This window comes from Nilaparvata lugens, chromosome 6 (assembly GCF_014356525.2).
Source record: "Nilaparvata lugens isolate BPH chromosome 6, ASM1435652v1, whole genome shotgun sequence".
In the NCBI taxonomy this organism is placed as follows: domain Eukaryota; kingdom Metazoa; phylum Arthropoda; class Insecta; order Hemiptera; family Delphacidae; genus Nilaparvata; species Nilaparvata lugens.
In genome coordinates, this window is record NC_052509.1 from 46,433,265 (window position 1) to 46,454,574 (window position 21,310).

Genomic DNA, 21,310 nt, shown 5'->3' on the forward strand with positions numbered 1-21,310 from the left:
TTATTCAACATACTAAATTTTTTTTATGCAATAAAAATTAAATTTTCTATCTATTAAATTTATGTGCAATTTCAAAAAACTATTCTTTACATATTAAACTTTCTGTTGAGATATTTTTCTTTAAATTATAAAGCTAAATCAAAAGTAATATTGATATTCTATATTTTGAGATATTGTTTGGAAACATATAACAAACGCTATTGATGAATTTTTATAATAATTTTCAATATTTTTGGATGACATGTAATGTTTTTCTAGAAAAAATTGTTACTGTTCTCGAATTTAAATTTCAACAATTTTCATTAGGGTCAATGTAAATTTTTTCTTTAAATTTTCAAACAGTAAAATTTTTTTATGTCAAGAGGGGGGTATTTGTAATATTACATTTTTCTTCTCACATTTAAATCGAATCTTCAATTCGAGATCTATGGAACTTTATAGTAAATGTCAGAGTTATCAATAGACGGATAAACTTTTTGACGGAGAATTTATTATCGTAAATGTTTGTTGCATTGTTCCATGGTGTCACCGAGGCTGGGTTGACAGAATTAAAAAGATAAATGGTTTAGTTAAATAGAGATGGTATATATATAAAAATTTAAAATAACATTTTCAAATTAAAGTTTTATTGAGAACAGATGTAGAATGTGAATTCTAAACTTATAAGTTATAATTTTTTGATGACGTGTCTGTGGAGATCGATATTGAACAGGGCGTTGGTTTGGTGACTTTCAACTTTGCTTTTCCTGTTCAGCCCTTCCTTCTCTTCTGAAAATGGCTTGCTACAAGTACTGTTGTCGTAGAGTTTTGCTCTAAATCATTTTCGTTTATTAATGTTGTAGATTGAGTTTTATATAAAATTTTGTGCTGTTTTGGTCAGATTTAGTTGTTAATGTAGTAAAGCCAATAGCCACTGTGTTTCAACTGTAAACTAGATAAGTATTTTAGTTCGTAATAACTCTTGAAATAATTAGTCTTAAGATATTTTTCTCTTTCTGTATTTTGTGTATTTTCATCTGAAGATTATAAGTTAATTTGCTCTGAAAACTGGATTTCTCATTCATAGGCAATAGATCCATTCACAGTTTATCAAGAATCTATTTTATTGGAGCCGACAACTATTCTTAGGTTGATAGGTGTTAAATGCTATTCCAACCGTTTAAGGAAAAATTGGTAGCACGGCAAGATTTATAATTGGATCTTGTTATTAGTTTGATCTGCTGCCAAACATTTTTTTCATGTGGTTTAATTTAGTCATTGTTAGAATTTGTTATACTCAACTCATTTGTATGGTTATACCGTGTACAAATAAAATGATTTATTATTATTATTATATTATTATTTTTCATAAATTTCTAAATACTTAAAAGTAAAAAAAGAGCTTCTAAAGTGACTACAATTTTATCTGGAGATATTTATCCAATATTTTAACAGTTACTAACTGGAATTTCAGCAATTTTGGACTTGTGGTATTCAAGTAACAGTCTTTCGAATAATTGAAGTCAGGTTGTGACTAGAAAGATACATCAACTCTAGTTCACAAGATTAATTTGTCTTCTTCATAGTTAAGGCCGGGGAAACACGAACGGTTTTTTGCCGGGTGAAGTGCAAAATACACAGGAAGGCATGGAGAAGGACACACTTCAGCCGGCCGGCGAAGAACCGGACCCGGCGAGAAAATCAGCCGGAGGAACAACCGGCTATTCTCTACTTCGCCGGCCGGCTGTTTTCATGAACTTTTATTAGTTCATGAAAAGCCTGCATTATGGAACAGATATTTAGAAACGTATAAAGTCAAAAAACATACCAGAGACTGCTGGCGTCAAATTTGACTTGGGATGAATCCTGCATTTGCAGAAAGAGAAAAACCTATGCTTATTCATATTCATTAATACAGTAATTCGGTTCAAATTATCTTTCAACGCCATTTAAAACGGTAACTTCCAATTAGACGAATAAAGAAGTAAGAACAAGTTTGTGGCATAATTGACTTGTCAGAAACTATGTTAAATGATTTGAGAAACGTATTTTATTCATAAAAATTTGTAAAAATGAATAACTATTTTAACAAGAACCTCATAAACTGAATTGATGGTTTACTGTTATCTCCAATATTTACAATACAATTCCTAAAAACAAATATAAAACGAAGATCTGTTGTTAAATTTGAAATAATTTAGTTCCATCAAATTAAATCTGTATTTGTCCCAAAATCATAATAAATGGATAGATAGTTACAATGAAAAAAATAGTTATAAAAAGTGAAATACAATAAAAAATTCGAATTTCAGCAAAATAATAAATTGTTTTACCCAAAGAAATAAAAAAAATATATGACTTGAGAAGAAATAAATTATAGGTGATGGTTTCTTGATCCATTCCGAGTTGCTATGTATTAACACACTTTTTTCTATGTATTTAAACTCGACATGCTGTCAAATATTAAGTTTTTAATTATTTACTTAATATTTGACTGCATGTCGTGTTTAAATACATAGAAAAAGTGTGTTAAATATATTATATTCTTAGTTCTTGACAGTACCATTTCATAAACACGACTGACTGAGAACCTCTGAGGACATATTTATGGAGAACATATTCGGTTATTAATGCTTCCGTGTCCGGCGACCGTCAAACGGCAGTTGCAACAAGTTAGTGTCAACTCAGCGGTTCCACACATTCAACAGAAGGGATAAAGATGCGCACTTTTGCTATGTTCACCTACTAACTAGTCCAAATCGAGCTGCAAAGTCAAAAATTGTGACACAGACACTCCCTTCAAATGTCATTGTCAAACGATCAATTGTTTCAGCAATGAAATGTTCACACCCTACATTGAAGCAGCTATATAACAATGAGAGGAAAACTTGGAATAGTGAAATAATACATCATTTCAAAGAGAATTCAATGCTCTACAAACCTATGATAAGCTTGAGTTTTTATGATGCATTGTTGGAGAGTTATAAGCCCTGATGGAGCAAAACATTGGATAAAAACCTGTTAATTTAACAATAATACACCTTCAAGAGCGAATATCTCGGGAGCTGTTGGGAATATCACAAAATTCCACAAAACAAAAAGTGTAGAGAATTTATCAAGCTTCATTTTTGAATGGTTAGTTATGTAGGTTAAACGCATTGTTCTCAAGATATGAGCGTTTAAGCAAAACGCTGAAAAATGCAACTTTTAAACCACTCTCATCACCTTAGCACATGAGTTAGGATTGGGGACTTTTGATTTGTTCTCCTAACTAGTCTCAACAAAGCTGCAAAGTCAAACATTTTGTTTAAAACATTCCCTCCAAATTCCATTGTCAATTGGTCTATTGTTGCAAAAATGGAGATTTCACACTCAACACTAAAGCTTCTGCAAAAGGTGTAGGGAAATTCGTAAAAGTGTGAAATTATACATCACATTGAAGAGAATTCAATGTTTTATAAGCTCATAATCAACATGGATTTTTCCCATCGATATTTAAAAAGTTATAAGAGCAAAATTAGAAAAAAAATTGGTGACAAACGTGTTTTTTTTTTAATGTTACACTTTCGAGAGCAGATATCTCGAAAACTGGAGGAGATAAAAAAAGTTAGCACAGCGGGTAGGGGCGGGGACTTTTGATAATTATTATTATGTTTACCTCCTTACTACCCTAAAAAGAACTGTAGGGTCAAAAATTGACTTCCAAACATTTCCTTCTATACCCTTTTTTAAGCATTCATTGCCTGGACTAAAATAATTATAAATTGTTTTTACTTTTTAATTGGGAAAAACATCGGATGATCGATGTCTAGCGGTAAAACCATCCCCATTGATAAGTTAAGTGAAAAACATCGATGTCAGATGATGAAACATGAACATCGACGTTTCGATACCCATCCCTAATATTCTAAATTCATTACAATCATGATGAAAGCATGAAATTGCTTCTTTAATAAAATTGTGGCTCGACTTTTCAGTCGAGCACTTGAAAAAATTCAAAGTAGACTCATCATGTGTTCCACTCCACGGAAATCTTTAGTAAAAGGCGAAAGATTTATTCGACTTTGAAGTGGAACCAGAGCTGATGAAGGAATGGTGGGGTCAGATACCGGTCCTTCCAACACACAAAACTCGTGCGAGAGTTACGAATACACCGTGTCTTTCAAGCTGTATTACAAAATAAATACACCCTAAAACGTTATAATATTAGGTGAAAACAGTTGCAATATCATTTCAATTTCAGGTTTCATTCCGTTTTCAACTATCAACTGACTTGAAATTCATATAAATCGTGGATTAATTGAATTATTGTAGGTTTGCTTAGCTCTGAGGTGTAGATCTGTATGAGTTCACAGTTTGGCTGGTAGATGGCGCTCCCGCCTTTAATAGTATTTGCCGGGATTTTTGGCTGGTTTTGAAACTTTATTATATGGTATTCTTTATAATAATATTATATTATTTATATTATAATTAGTATTATACACATTTTAATAATAGATTACAGGAGTCCCTGGTTTTGAAACTTTATTGTATGGTATTCTTTAGAATATATTATATTATAAAGAATACCATTTATAATAAACATTCAAAACCAGGGACTTCTCTATTCCATTATTGAAATGTGTATAATACAAAATAATATTTTGTATTCTGTTATTTTATACTTTGAAATATTCTGTTCAAATTGATAAATAAATTATGAATTTTTAATATCATATTTTAATAATAGATTACAGGAGTCCCTTGTCTAATCCAATTAAAAACGCTCCATTAGTTAAGATCAAACAAATACTTCTTTGTCAAAAATATACGCTCAAATTGAGTGAATTCATCACTGTGTAAAACATGCACTGATAAACAGTATTAAAAATTCGATGAAACCCAATATAGAAAAAAACTGTTTGAAGTTTCGAACAATTTTTTAACGATGTAGAAATATAATTAATCACCAAAATATTTAATCTCAATTATAAAAAATTATCATTTTGAATCATTGAAGATTTTTTTTATTGATAAATAAAATATAATAGATTATTTTTATAAAGAATGAACCGTTGATATTACTTAGAATATACCTGTATCAGAAGCTATCATCTATAGAAGGAAGTGGCAAGGCAGATAATCGGCAACGCTGTTCCCCTATCTATCTTCACTAACATTATAACGTGAACCTCACTTGAGTACCTTTTTATATTTTATTTCAAACAAGACAAGTTTCAGACGATTCTCGCCATTATCAAGCTTCAAAAAGCTTTATAATTATTAATCTGTCAAGTAGCCCTATGAAATTGCTGTTATTTGACAATGAAAGTAACATTTATATGGCACTGGCTATTTTCGGCGCTGTTGTGTGTGTACATGTAATGTAATGGCTAACGAGATGTGCATTGTACTGTGTATACTTGTCTACTCCATTAAAAGTAAAATAATATGGTATTCAAGTTGAATTATTTATTCACTACCAGTTAAAACCTTCAACAGGTTATGGGCCCAGGCTTGATCTTTCGTGTGCAAGTAAAAGAAAAAAAAACACTTAGGCTACGGTAACCTTAAAGTTAGATAAGTCTGTGCTAAAATGAAGTTGGACGTTTCAACTGTAAAAATTAGTATTATCGGTAAAGTGAATGAACTTTCGTAAAAAATTTGGAAAGTACAATATTAGAGGTAAGACAATCCCGTTCAAAGTAAAAATGGCTGGTTCCAGTGATAATTCGGACATAGGAATGGTTGGCAAGTTATCCAATGACGACGGCTTTCAGATGTGGAAATTTAAAATTAAAATTCTGTTTGATTCTCAAGGACTTAGTGACATTGTAAACGGCAAGGAAGTAAAACCAAGTGATACTAGTACAGAAAAAACTTTCAGTATTTCATTTGAAGGACGCTAAAGCTAAGAAAATTATAATCAGTACAATAGACTCAAAACCTCTAAACCACATACTGAGAACTGTGAAACATCATGTGATATGTTTAAAAAACTTTGTCAAATCTATGAACGTGATGAAAAAAAACAAATGATTTCGCTTATGCAGGACTTTTTTAATTTCACATTTGAAACTAATGAAGACATTGCTAGTTTTATCAGCCGTCTTGAAAATTTAACTTACAAACTAAAATCTTTTGGACATGCTATCGATGACGAAATTGTTATTGGCAAAATCTTCAGCTCCCTTCCCAGAAAATACAGTCACTTTCAAACTTTGTGGGAAGCAACTGCTATTGGAGACCGAAATGAGCTGGAATCATCATGTGAATCAAGTATGCAGGAAATTGTCCAGAGTGCTGTACCTCCTTCGTAAGCTGAGATGTGTGGTGGATCAGGGAAGTCTTGTCATGGCCTATCATTCGCTGTTTCACAGCCATATCATCTATGGATTGTTCCTGTGGGGTCACGCACCAGCTGTCCACGATGTGCTGCTACTGCAAAAGAAGGCTCTGCGAATAGTGACATTTTCCGACTTCAGGGATCACTGCAGGCCACTATTTAGGGATCTTGGGATACTCACGGTGTACAGTCAATATGTGTTGTGCTCGCTGATGTATATCAAGAAGAGCCTGGTGCAGTTTCAAAAAAGGTGTGATATACACAGCCACAATACGCGACATGCCACTAGACTGGAGGTGCCCCGGAGCCGACTGACGGGGAACTACAATAGCTTTCCTTCGCAGGCAATAAGATTTTTTAACAGCCTTCCTAGACAAATTCAGGAAACACGGAACTCTTGGTTCTTTTCTCTCAATTTTTTTAATGGCTGGCTTATGTTAGGAGTGTTGGCTTCTGTTGAAATTTTCCTAAATAATTGAAATTTAAGATGTGTTATTTGTGATCTAAATGTTTTTGTAAAGTTTATTGATGTTATTGAATATACGTGAAATGTAGATTTCAATTTTTCTTTTCATTTTGTGTTGAATTTCTCATTTAATGTTGAAAGCCATAAGCCTGTTTTGAAACCTGTAAACAATAGATAAGTATTCTTAATCTATAAGTTATATATTTTGATCTTGATTTGAAACAATAATTTCTGAGTTTTTGTGAAAGCTGTTGGAATTTATTTTGATGAACAGAACAAACATATTAGTAACCTCAATCATGTTCAATCTATGTTCGATCCATGTATGATTATTTGTTCTGGTGTAAACTGAAATTTTTGAATCATTTTTTAATAAATTATTATAATTTGATTTGCTCTGAACTGGATTTCTTATTCATAAGCATTAGATCCATTCATGATATATCAAGATATTAGTTTATTTGGAGCCGATGACTTTCCTTAGAATATAGGTGAAGGGTAACCAACCTATTAGGATAAATTGGTAGCACATCAAAGACTAAAAATGATGAGAAGGGTAACATTCATTACAAGTCTAGATTAGTTGCTAGGGGATTTAAACAAAAGGATAACATAGATTTGAATGACATTTATGCTCCTGTGGCTAAATTGCCGACCTTTCGAATTTTTATGAGTGTTGCAAATAAATTAGGGTTTCCTGTTTATCAGATGGATGTAAAAAATGCTTTCCTTAATGGTGAAATAAAAGAAGACGTTTATATGACATTACCTGAGGGAGGAAACGGATTAAGAAAAAGGGTTTGTAAACTTGAGAAGTCTAGCCAATTTATGGGCTAAAGAAAAGACTGGAATTCTAAATTTGATTCTGTAATGAGAATGAACAATTTTACAAGGTACAAGAACAATTATTGCTTGTATTTTTATTATTGACTTACTTTTCTTTGGCTCAGATGAGGATGAAGTGTCAAGATTGGAATCTATCTTACAAGAAAATTTCAAGATGAAGGACTTGGGCTTAATCTCTAATTTCCTGGGAATAAATGTCAAACAGGATATTGAGAAAGGGGTAACTGTAATCAGTCAAAAGAAATATCTCAAGCGAGTATTAGAAACATTCAACATGCAAGATTGTAAACCCATGGAAACTCCCATTGACAAAAACTTTAACTTTGAATTATTGGAAAGAGAGAAATCTGAAACTTTAGAAATAGAGAAGAAATGTCGTAGATTAATTGGTTGTCTTATGTATGCTGTTGTAGGATCTAGACATGACTTGTGTTGTACTATATCTTTTTTGAGTCGTTTTCAAAGTTGTGCCAGTAAAATGCTGTATAAGATGTTAAAACGTGTATTGCGATTTGTAAAATTTACTTTACATTTAGAGTTAGTTTATAAGAGAGATTAAAATGATGAAATAATTGTTGGCTATGTAGATGAAAACTAGGATGGTGACTTGGAGAGAAGATCAACCTCAGGTTACTGTATTTGGCAACACAATTTCTTGGTGTACCAAGAAGCAACACAGCATAGCTTTGTCCAGCACAGAAGCTGAGTATGTCGCTTTAAGCCAAGCTGTAAGCGAGGCTTGTTGGATTAGAGGTTTGTCAACAGATTTTTGAAAACCGGTAATCGATAAAAAATGTCCTATTTTATTGTATGAAGACAATCAATCTGCTATAAAAATAGCTCACAATTCTGAGCATCATAAACGAATGAAACATATAGATATAAGGTATTATTTTATTAGACAAAAAGTCTCCAATGGCATTATTCAAATAAAATATTTAAAATCAAATGATCAAATCGCTGACATATTCACGAAACCATTGGGAAGAGAACTTTTTGTGAAATTCAGGAACAATATAAATATAGAACTATATTATAAAACAATATATAGAATAATATTATAGAACTATAATATATAAAAATTATTGGTTAGTTCATTGAGGGGGTATTTTATTTGACAATGAAAGTAATATAATGATTTATATGGCACTGGCTATTTTTGGTGCTCTTTACTCCCATTATGTGTGTGTACATGTAATGTAATGGCTAACGAGATGTGCATTGTACTGTGTATACTTGTCTACTCCATTAAAAGTAAAATAATATAGTATTCAAGTTGAATTATTTATTCACTACCAGTTAAAACCTTCATCAAATACATCAATTAAGGGTAGCTCACTCCAAATTTAGAACTTTTTTAAATTTAAAAATGATTTGTGTGTGATGAATTATGTGTTTTGAATTGTAAATCGAAGAATTTTGAAGTTATACATAACCTAACTATATTTGGACTGTTGTATAAATTAGAATTGGAACCGTTTTGGGCGATTTAGCCTGTGGTACTTTTCTGTAAGTTGTGTAATTCTGAATGATTGAATAAATAAATAAGCTGTTTCAACTAATATACCAGTTTAATCAATGTATTGTCTCATTGATAATAATGTGTTTCAATTGAGTCAGCTGATGGTTAAAACTAGAATATGAGGTTGTGGAAAACGACCCTTAGAATACAAATAGATAACAATACACATCAAATGCAAGTGGGTGATAGGCCTACCTGATGACTGCCGAAGGTGCACACATCGCCGCGTGCAAAGAGGACGACCGAGTGGTTGCTGCCTGCTGCCACCTGAATGGCCGGACTGGCCAGTCTGACCTGCACTGGCCCCGCCCTCCCCATCACATCCCCCACTCCCAGCTGCCCGTGGCTGTTCGACCCGAATGCAAACACTTCGCCCGACTGGGTCAGCACAACTGCACATTCAACACATCTTTTATTAGAATTACCTACAGTAAGGAGAGTAGAAATGCCATGCAATTTTCGAGGATCATTTATTCTCAGTATGCAACCATGCTTGGCATCGGAACTGCTTTGTTGTATCAGCAATTAAACCCAATAGAAAAATTCACATGTTACATGGTTCTTCTTTCCTGACTCAACCACTAAAAAAAATCTCTAACCATAATTTTCGTTAGTTTTCTTAAAATTTAGGTGTAACCGTGAGCGGGATCGGAGCTCCTATGTTGTGTTAGTAATTGAAATTAGTAATTAGGTATTTACATGTTACTAACCAGTTTGGGGGAGGCAGGGAAGGCCTAGCCCCTTCCCCCCAAGGATCAAATAGATAATGAAAATGCGGGTCTATCTACGTGACCCATTAAAATCCCATACTAATTTATTAATTTTATATTTAAACAACAGTTTATTGTTAAGACTGTTTAAACAGTACAATAATTATTCCTTCTACAGTATCAACGACGTAGCTAAATAGCCTTGAAAGTATGGCTAAAACTTGGATAGTGTGGGTACAATTAGGGCATACTCAGTGAGTTATTAGCAAGAATTTTGAATGGACATAACCTACATAATATTTGGACAATTTGAGACAGAATTGGGAAATAGAAGAAGTTTTGGGCCTGTTTTTTCTTTTGCGACTATTGTATTGTTTGCTCTATCTAATAAATAAATAAATTGCAAAGTGAGAATTGGCAAGTTGCAACGTGGAAGCAGAAGAAATTACACAATCAGTCATGTATGTACAAATGAGAATTATAGAAACAGATCAATGCTTCTTTTGTTCTCTTCATGGGTAGTTTTTTCTCAATTCGAATGGCATCTCCAATCAAATCTACTGTCAAACAGTCAAAAGAAAATGACACGAACTCTGTATAACTGTGCATACCTAATTTTGGGCCGTTCTGTAGATTTATAATAGATATTCAATGATATATTAATAAATCAATGTTCTTCTTAGGAGGTATATCGTACCCCCCACCATACACCCTGATGTTTGCCACCACCCCACAACTAACAGTTTGGTGTGAAATGGCGCCACTGGTTACTATTATTATTATTACTCCTTAATATTGATAAATAAACCCCGTGTTTTGTGAAATCAACGTGACAAAAATATTACTTATTACACAATCACCTATTTCTAAGGTAGTAAATAATAACATCAATGAGAGGAGTACTTGAACGAAGCATATTGATTGAAGATGGACTACTTACTTGTATGATGTAATCCAGAAGCTATTTGAATAACTGGACTTTCAGTTGGCAGGTAGACCCGGGCTGGAGGAAGAGAGCTGACTCGTGTGGCTTCCCTCTCTACATCGCTGCCCCCTGCTATATCTTCTGAAACAATAATTTATTGCCAATACAAACTCATACCCATTATATAAAATTATATGGATATACAGACTGATTAAAAAAGTATATCCGAATTTCATACAATTATATTTATTTTTGAAATACGATGCACACAACCAATTTCACAACAAATTACTCACAGAAGCATCAAGTCCTTGATTCCTTTTGATGCTCGGAAGACAACTAAAAAAGTCTGGTCTAAACGATATTATTAGGTACTCTTTATAGAAATTTTAGAAAACCTGAGATTTTGTTCAACCATGGTAATTCATCATAATTTGTGTTTTTCTTTTGACACGAAGTTATTAGGACACTATAAGTCAGCAAAAATAGCCGACTATGTTATCATAATCTTACTCTACACAAGCGGTGAATATTAAAATAATAATAATAATAATCAATTTATACACAATATTAATGATAGAATAAAAAAATATATACTGTAAAAGTTGTTATTTAGAGGATAAGGATTAATTAGTAAAAACTAAAAGTATCAAGTGCCATGCTTGTGAAAGGAGAAGCCTTGCTTTCATCTGAAATGTATTTGTGTTGGGCTGCAGTAATGCCATCAATGCTTCTTACGAGAGTGTTCGCACATTTACATTCCGCCAATGAAAAAAGAGACTACCATAAAATCAATTGGGCTTTTCTGTCCAGCAGAGTAGGAATTAATTATTGGAATGCAGGGCTCCACAGAAATGAATCACTAGAGACTGAATGATTAATTGAAACCGTGCAAATTTCTTCAATATTATCATTGAATAATTAATTGATGAAATGTACTTGAAACCGTGCAAATTTCTATAATTAGACAGTTGATGATGGAATTTACCTGTGTTAGAAGAAGACGGCTGCAAAGAGGGAGTGGTGCGGGGGTGGGGCTGGGACTTGTGGGGCGTCTGGTGCATGGATGATGAGGATGAGGAGGGGGTTGCCTTGGCGCCGACTATTAGTTTGCCCCTCTGGCGTTGTTTGCGCTCGTCCAGGCGTCTCTGCAGGTGGTCTTGGATTCGCGCACCCTGCCGCCCTGCTTGCAAACAAATCGAATTTAATAGACTTTATTCAATGAGTTACACACTTGACAACATTGTAAGCGTCCATCCGTCATTTATGGACAAATTAGACATTAATGATTTCAATTGGAATTGAATATTAATAATTATCTTAGGACCAGATCACATTGAGCGTTTTTGAGCGTTTTCACTGGCGTTTTTCAGACGCCAACCCAATCAGCCTACGATCGGAGCGTCCTGCCTTGCCGACTATAAAATCGCCTAGAGAAACGCTTAATATGGTCTGGTATTTAATCTTTTATTCTAATATTGTAAAACGAGACACAGAGATTACACACAGAAATGAGACAATTAGAGATTGACGGTTTGAACAGGAAAGGAAGATTCATAAACTGGAAAAAGAAGCATGATACATTCTCCCACACTGAATTAGACGTTAGTATTTCAATGTACTCCTTAATTTAGTATGATATCCATCATTTTATTAACAACTAGCAGGTAGCCCGTGCTCCACAAGGGTCAAATTAAAAACTTGACAAACTGGACCTACTGAGATCTAGAAGAGTTTGAAACAGGCATATAACCATCCTTGGTAAACTAAGAATCTATTTGCAAAATTTCAAGTTGATCAATCCAGTCCAGTCCGTCTGAACTAGACGTGATGATGCGTCAATCGTAAATTTCTTACCCGTACATGTATAAGCCGATTCTATCATTTATTATATTATAGATAATCACAAAATTTGGGATGAATCAACAGGCATTTGCTCAAAACTGTTTCCATCCCTAATTTAAAATGGTATAAGCAGTCTAGAGGTTATGTTCATAGTACAAGGTGCGCCAAATAAACTTACTTATTTGAAAAAATCCCGTACGTTGAATTTGTCATGTAGATGGGCAGGAGGGGGATGTTCTCAAGTTTATCCTCCCTCAAGTAAATTAGACATCATGCTCTGGTCTAGAGAGCAGCGGGCCTTCGCAGTTGAGAACTTCTTTTCTAATGGTCGATCACCTTCCGTGCTCGATTTGAAATTCCTCCCCAAAGACTCGTTCCTGGCCATAATTCGATTCTGTCGTGGTTTAACTCATTTCAGGAATGTGGAAGTGTCGCTGAACCCAGAAATGGACTTCAACGAACCATCAGAACTCCAGAAAATATCGAAAGAGTGAGGCAGTCAGTTGTGCTCGCAAACACGTAGCTGCTATGGCAATTTCTTACTTCACTGTTCGACGAATTTTCCATGAAGACAATTTCAACCATCCCAATAAATTTTCCGTTGTTCAAGAATTGACTGAACGCGATTTTGTTGCCCGTCAAAATGCATGTGATATGCTGATTGATAACCTGCCTGAAGACGCGGTCATTTTTTTTAGTGACAAAGCTCATTTCCACATGTGATTCGTCAATGCGTTTTTTATGGGGTTATTTGAAATCTCTGGTTTATGTCGATCGACCACGGACCATAGCACACCTCAAGAACAACATTCTCGACGCCATTGCCAACATACCGATTGATATACTGCAACGGAATTCCAAAAATCTACTTCATCAGTGTATGCGCAATGGGGGTCGCCATTGGTCTGATCTAATTTTCAAGAAAAATGGAAAAAATTTAGATATTGTATTCTCAGATAAGAAAAATTAAAACAATACCTGAAGTACTTTTGTTTCTATTGAACTTTCAAATGAGTAAGTTTCTCTGGCGCACCTTGTCTAATGTTCTTATCAGAATCATATTGCTCCCAACGATCACCATCAGGCAATTTTTTTTCTTTTTGCTGGTGATGCCATTTTATTACAGTACTCGATATTTTCTATGAGTTTGTATTATTTCATTCTCTAGTTTAGTTTTGTATATATTTTTTTTAATTTTGTTCGTTTATATGTTATAGTAGTTCTGTTTTTATCCAACTACAGATAATATCAATCTGATTTATAAATTATGATATGTGTTTATTTTATTGTGTTTAATAATTTGCAATTTGTGTTTTTATAGTGACCTCCAAAGATGAGGTCGAGCCGCATCATTCCGGCGATGTCACCGGCGCCACTTGGGCCGAGGATGGCCAGCTCAGAGTTGTCCACGTTCTCGCGGCCACAGATGCGACAGCAGCCACACTCCGCGCATCCAGAGTCCCCCTCGCCGCACCCGCATTCTCTGCACACAATACATTACACATCATATCACAAATAATAAAATTTTATATTTGGTAAAAAAAGTATATTATTCTAATAAAGTATTCTAATGGGGCTACTTGAATTGTTTAATTATTATAGAACTACCCTTTTCAAACTTTCTACATAAACACTACTACTTTCAGCACTCATGCCATTTGTAAGTGTATGTAATAGTATAATAAGTGTAATAGATTTATAAGTGTCCTAGTGTAAATTGATCAAAAAGGACACTTGAAAATGACCTAAGTGATGAAACCAGTAGTGTTTATGTAAAAACATTTAAAAAGGATACTAGTTATTTCATGATATAAAGTCCGCACCAGATTAATATTTGTTTGCTAGCCTTGTTTGTCATTGGACAAAGCAGACAGATATACTGCATATCCGTTTCTACCTCCGCACGTTTGCCAAATCGTTTGTTATCTATGGAGACACAAATTAAACTAGTACAGAAACAAAATAGTTCAATTTATCCCAATCATGGAAAATATATTTTATTGACAAATGAAATATAAACGAGAAAGAGTTGATCGTTATTAACACATCAATTGAATTTATTTTGCCATAAAATTGTCAATCGAGTGGAAAAAATGCAATGAAGTTATAATACATGTCGCTAGCTCGCTCACTTGCATCTCAACTCTATATTTAAATCGTGCGTTAAAATACCTCAATATAGAAATGTTACATAAACTACTATTATGCTATGTTTTCCCCATGATATCATACAGTGATATGACTGTATAAGAACAGATTGCGATGTTGAAGCACTTACTGTCCGGGATTCCTGTCGGATCGCATGCTGCTGAGACAACTGATGCTGTACCCGGTACACTCGCGACACACGGTGCACACCATGCACAGCTCGTGCTTCCAGCGGTGAGTGCCCGGTGCACACATCACCCCCTCTCCTCCCTCCCAGTCCGCCTCCTCTTCACCCTCGCCACCCCCTTCCTCGTCACCAGCCACTCCCGTTTCCATGGCAACCACTGAAGCTGCAAACATAACACACACTCAATGCAGTACAACTCACGGTATCCAAATTGGGACCAAACCCGATTCGGTTAGTCAAATATCCCGATAATTGCAGTTTTTACAAAAAAAGAAAATTTAGAAAAACAAATTAAATATATTGTATGAAAATCAAAAGTTGACTGGAGTAAAAACAGGAAATTAAGAAAAAAACATTAAATATTTGTATAAGGATCAGAAGTTGACTGGAGAATCAACTTACGCTATCTCTGGTGGCAAAAGTTTCCCATGAAAAGTTCACATCTTCTCCATGATAGCGCTAGCGTACGAATTTATAACCAAGGTCAATTTATAGACCTTGTTTATAACAAATAATTTTTACATAAATTCAAAACTCACAGAAGACCGCCCTTCTTAGAAAATTCTAACCTCTCAGAATATTGTCCTTCAGAAGTATTTCTTTTTTATAAAAACTCTTAGAAATGAGAGAATTAGGCCTACACAGCATCATAAATTTTTCAAAAAAAACTAAAATAAGATAAAGTTGAAAAAATTGGTATAAAGTAAGACTGTTAGGGAATCAGGTGAGAAAATTGTTCAGACTAATAATTAATAAGATTAATACTTATGACTTTGAAGAACTTATCCATACTAAGGTTAATGATAGAACATTGTTGCACAGATCATTCATCCGTGGAAGATGAATGATCTGAAGAAGATGAATCAGAGTATAATTGCTTTATTCATTCGCCTCAAACTGAAATTATTATAGAATTGTAAAACCCCCTGGCACAGCCATTGCCATAGGGAATAGTGGCGTTCAATAGACTTGACCAATAGAGGCGGCTACTAATATTTCGTCTATTGTCCGTCCTTCTGTGTGCAGGTGGTTTAACAGTAAAAAAATTGATAAAGATAAGATGTTATTAAAAAACAAAAAACCGTTGAAATTACTTCCAGAGAATACTTGATATTAAGTGAAAGCAAGGAAAGTAGAATAGGTACCTTGGGTGAAAGAATCCATAACAAGTGTTATCAGCTGTTACTTAATAAAATAGGCTCTAACGGCTCGATACTTACCTTCTTTGATTTGAGTAGTGAAGTCACGGCCACATTGACCCTTGTTGTTTATGCCAAATGTGTACAGATGGCCTTTGTTGGAAACAACCACAGCATGGGCCTTTCCAAGGCTAACTTGACTCACGTGTATGTCTTTCAAATCAGTAACTACACCTGAAAATTGAAAATGAAATTTATAAATTAAAATAGTTTAGAAGTCATAATAATATAAACTTTTAACCAGCGGAGGAATGGATCACGAAAATACAATATTATTGCATGAAAAATATATTAAAATATGCAAGGAAGTTATTATTGAAGCACACAATCTGTCGATCTTGTATAAAAAGTTGTTAGAATATATTTGAGAAGAAGTTGACAAACCTGTAGACGGATCACAATGAGTGGTATCCTTTCCATACATTATCAACTCGCCATCTTTTGTGACTAGCGCAGTGGTGCCATTATTGCAAGCTGCATTCACGATAACTTGGCCGTCAAGCTTTGATATTTTCTTTGGTTTGACGGCTTTCGGCTGCCTTCTCACTTTATCTAAAAAAACAAAAAACCGTTGAAATTACTTCCAGAGAATACTTGATATTAAGTGAAAGCAAGGAAAGTAGAATAGGTACCTTGGGTGAAAGAATCCATAACAAGTGTTATCAGCTGTTACTTAATAAAATAGGCTCTAACGGCTCGATACTTACCTTCTTTGATTTGAGTAGTGAAGTCACGGCCACATTGACCCTTGTTGTTTATGCCAAATGTGTACAGATGGCCTTTGTTGGAAACAACCACAGCATGGGCCTTTCCAAGGCTAACTTGACTCACGTGTATGTCTTTCAAATCAGTAACTACACCTAAAAATTGAAAATGAAATTTATAAATTAAAATAGTTTAGAAGTCATAATAATATAAACTTTTAACCAGCGGAGGAATGGATCACGAAAATACAATATTATTGCATGAAAAATATATTAAAATATGCAAGGAAGTTATTATTGAAGCACACAATCTGTCGATCTTGTATAAAAAGTTGTTAGAATATATTTGAGAAGAAGTTGACAAACCTGTAGACGGATCACAATGAGTGGTATCCTTTCCATACATGATCAATTCGCCATCTTTTGTGACTAGCGCAGTGGTGCCATTATTGCAAGCTGCATTCACGATAACTTGGCCGTCAAGCTTTGATATTTTCTTTGGTTTGACGGCTTTCGGCTGCCTTCTCACTTTATCTAAAAAAACAGGTTATAAACCAAAAATAAAATACGAGTAATATTTTTTCATTTTTACAAAAGTCTATAAATAGCAGTCTAGTATCGGAGAGCAAAAACAAATCTATGAGTAACGTGGGTTCCTCTAGCATCAATAGAAGTTCAAACAGAGGTCTGAGCAGTTGATCAATGATTTGAGAAATAAATTACTCTTTTGTCTTATATGTCTTTCCTTCTCAACTACGAGAAGCAGTACTTATTTCAGAAATATCTTAATTGTAGGCCTATTTAATAATACATTTTTAAAATACAAATTTCTTTCAAGGAGTTTGTAATACTATACACCCAGATTTCTATGCGAAGAATTTGAGCAATACCTACTAAAAAAATCAACATTACAATATTTGGATAAGTTGAAAACGTTTCAAGCTCAATAATTTCCCAATAATAAACAAGTCATTTTTTTGCCGAGTACCGCACCAAAAAATGAAGGCTTATTTTTTTCAAGTACCGGTCGGTACTCATACAGTGAAATTACCAACGTACCAAAGCACCAACCTTGTATTTTATTATTTACCTATTGGCATTAACGGGATGCTGAAAGAGGGGTCACTTTTTTATTCCAGGATTGGTTATGGATGTATAAATATCCTATGTTATGTTCCAAATGTCACTGTTTACTATATACACCTATATTCTTCTTCTTCTTCTTTGGCTGTGCCTTTTCCAATTTAAATGGGGTCGGCATTCCTTTCTCTTAGTCTGCCTCTCCACAAAGGCTTTGCTTCCTCTCTCCTCCAACCACTCTCCCGCAAGTATAATACACCTATATTATACTACCAAATATACATATTACCCGAATATGTTAATAATAATAATAATATAATAATAATAATAATAATAATAATAATACAGAAAAAGTTTATTCTGATTAATTCTGTTTTTTGAAACGGAAGGATTTTTGGTGGCCATACAGGATCAAGTAATTGCAACAAAAAATTATCAAAGGCATATAATGAAGCTGCCTATAAATAATGATTCATGCAGAGACGTTGTGGTTTGGTACCTGAGACATCAGCACATCATGTCAGCATGTCAATCACTGGCAGCTACTGACTATTTAAAGTGCCACAATGCAGTAGATGGGATCTTGCATCAGGACCTTGCTTTGAAGTACAAAATAATCAATCAGAAGCTGCCCTACTACTCATACAAGCCATCCCCAGTATTGGAGAATGAAACACATAAGTTATACTGGGACCGGTAGGTGCTGACAGGCAGAACAGTTGCTCATAATAGGCCAGATATCACCCTTATGGATAAGGTAGCCAAGGGAACAACACTGATAGATGTTGGCATGCCATGCTGCCACAACTTGGACCAGTATTATAATGAAAAGGTCTCCAAGTACCTTCCCTTGGTTGCTGAGATCAAGGATGTCTGGATGCAAGAAAAGGTCACAATTGTTCCTGTCATTACCTCCACGGTTGGAGTTGTAACTAGAAAAGTGTCAGCAAATATTTGTCAGATGGGAATATCGAAAAGTGCAAAATATGCCATGGAAAAAGCAGTTGTTCTCAGCACAGCATCCATTGTGACATCATTTTTGAACATTTCAGATTAGTAATGCACCAAAGTCTTTGACTGCAATAAACACTCACTTGTCATGTGATGAATAAAATGAAAATAATAATAACAATAATATATTATACTACCCGACTATTTGACAGTAATACCCGTCATTATGACAATAATCATATTTGACAGTAATTATCAAATCTAATGAATTATTAAAACTCTAGATTTGATTATCCATTATTTCAATAAGTGTACTAGAAAACGGACTTTGGTGTATGATACCAAAGAAAAAAGATAGCATAAGAAGATTATAGATAGCATGGTATAGGTAGTTTATGTTACAAATTTCAAGCCGTCTTTTAGTTAACTCAAGTCAATTACTATCGACTACTGTTTATTATTACTGTTTTGGCCGGGTGAGAGTGTACGAACGGCACAGTGTGAGAGTCTACCAGCGTCATCACGAAAAAATACTACAAGGATACTATATACTAAAATAATACATCAGATTGAGTCAACAGTGGCATTAGGAACATAAACTCCCTATACCATGGGATAGCTTTTATTATTTATTTAAACCTTAATTTAAACCTCTATATTTAATGGTCCATTAATTTATCCTAAAAACCAGACCAGTGTATGTATAATACTGACTCTGATCGCCGTCCTCTCCGCGACGCGCCGTGCCGGTGAAGTAGACGGTGCCGTCGTCAGCCAGGAGGATGGCGTGAGCGCCGTCATGACCAACCGCCACCTCGGTGATGCACGGACTCTTCGGCACGGACAACTCGGCCCAGCGAGCCATTCGACCGCCCCCGCCACCCCCACCACCCGACTTCATGCCCAGGCTCGACCATTTGCCGCACAGCAATACCTAAACAAAATTCAAATTCAAATAAACAAACAATCGAATACATCTCAGAAAGCAAATACAATATTGTTTTGTAGTTTCTAAATCAAATTGTCATTCATTTATTTTTGTTCATAAATTCAATGAGTGACATTCACTTCATCAAAATCTCAGTTAAACAAGAAATGAACAAGAAGATAGTTTTTTAAATAGAAGAACGATGTAAATGAAATGTTGAAGAAAGAGATGCGTGATTAAAAGAATATCTCAAGTAATAGAATAAATTATTCTTCAGATGGAAATTACTGAGATATTGCAATTATTCAAATGCTAATAAATTAATAATTATTATTAAACGAAAATCCAAATTAAAGGCTGTAATTCACCTAGTAATTTAATAAATAAAATGAATTTCCATCTAGCTGTTTACCCTGTTGTCAATCTTTGCAGAAGCAGAACTCTTCGGGGTGAATTACAGCATTTAATTTGGATTTTCGTTTCATAATAATAATTGATTATTCTTCCTTATTTTATAAAAACATAGGATCAACTAATACCTAAGAAATCATGGTTCAGTTCATCAAGTTCCTAATGTTGACAGAGAGCCAACAAAACGTGACTAGCTGAAGCTTTCTATTTTATTGAAGAATTTTACAATATGAAATTTTATCAGACATTATGTGGAATTAAAATCGTTATCTACAATATTAGTTGTATTGTGTTATTATTAAAAATATTTATTATCTACAACATAAGTTGTATTAGGTTATTAAAAAATATTTCTCAACTATTGACGATGCTTATTGCTTTTTGTAAAGCTTTATAGCAAATAGAATTCTTGATTCTTAAGCTCAAGATCAATGTTTGAGTAGGAATCCAGAGTCCAAGTCTTGTCTGTGGCAATAAAAATATATAGTAATATGTGCCTTGAGTAATTCTAAGTAATTAAACTTTCAAATAAGAAATGAAACATAAATTTATATTAGAATGCTGCCTTGATTTGTTTATTGTGACAGTGTTCAGTTAATTAGTTGCTTACCTTGCCGTGGGTGGTGCGAATGAGCGAGAACTCCTTGCCGGCATGTAGGGCGGCCACCTCGTCATCCGCCCCCGAGTGCAGAGTGTGCAGCCCATGCTCCTCGTCGAAGGCGGCACTGCCACATGCGTCCACACACTTGCGAGCCAGCTTCAGGGGCAGTTCGCCGCCTCCACCGCCTCCCGTTGCCGACAGCGAACGCACCACGAAACCGTCCTGAATACGTGCATGCATAGTGCACAGTCACACCACAAAAATATACAACTTTATCAGCTCATGTGAACAAAAAACCTTGCGATGAAAAGTATTGGCTCTATCTGTAGAGTTAAAAGGTGCACAGGTCACTAAATAAGTACGGTATTCAAATTTATCACAACTCATGTGAACTGAATAATATGTAAAAAAAAATTTGTCTCTTACTGCATAGTTAAATTCACAACTGCCTCGAAATGCTCCTAAAATAAATGTACCATACTC

The 21,310-nt window shown here is 34.4% G+C and overlaps 1 protein-coding gene and 1 non-coding gene across 2 annotated transcripts in view; both read right to left on the bottom strand.

Moving 5' to 3' along the window:
- Nucleotides 1–16,698, bottom strand: part of LOC111048490 (E3 ubiquitin-protein ligase MYCBP2) — a 287,490-nt gene extending 270,792 nt beyond the window's left edge. The window contains 7 exon segments of the mRNA XM_039431468.1: nucleotides 9,334–9,530; nucleotides 10,789–10,914; nucleotides 11,762–11,956; nucleotides 13,944–14,101; nucleotides 14,897–15,116; nucleotides 16,174–16,326; nucleotides 16,537–16,698. Coding sequence (XP_039287402.1) covers nucleotides 9,334–9,530; nucleotides 10,789–10,914; nucleotides 11,762–11,956; nucleotides 13,944–14,101; nucleotides 14,897–15,116; nucleotides 16,174–16,326; nucleotides 16,537–16,576 — 1,089 coding nt within the window. The 5' untranslated portion in view covers nucleotides 16,577–16,698.
- On the bottom strand, nucleotides 3,943–4,063 carry LOC120352117. Its single transcript, XR_005571717.1, has one exon. It is a non-coding gene; the product is annotated as a U5 spliceosomal RNA (small nuclear RNA).
- Nucleotides 16,699–21,310: the final 4,612 nt, after the last annotated feature.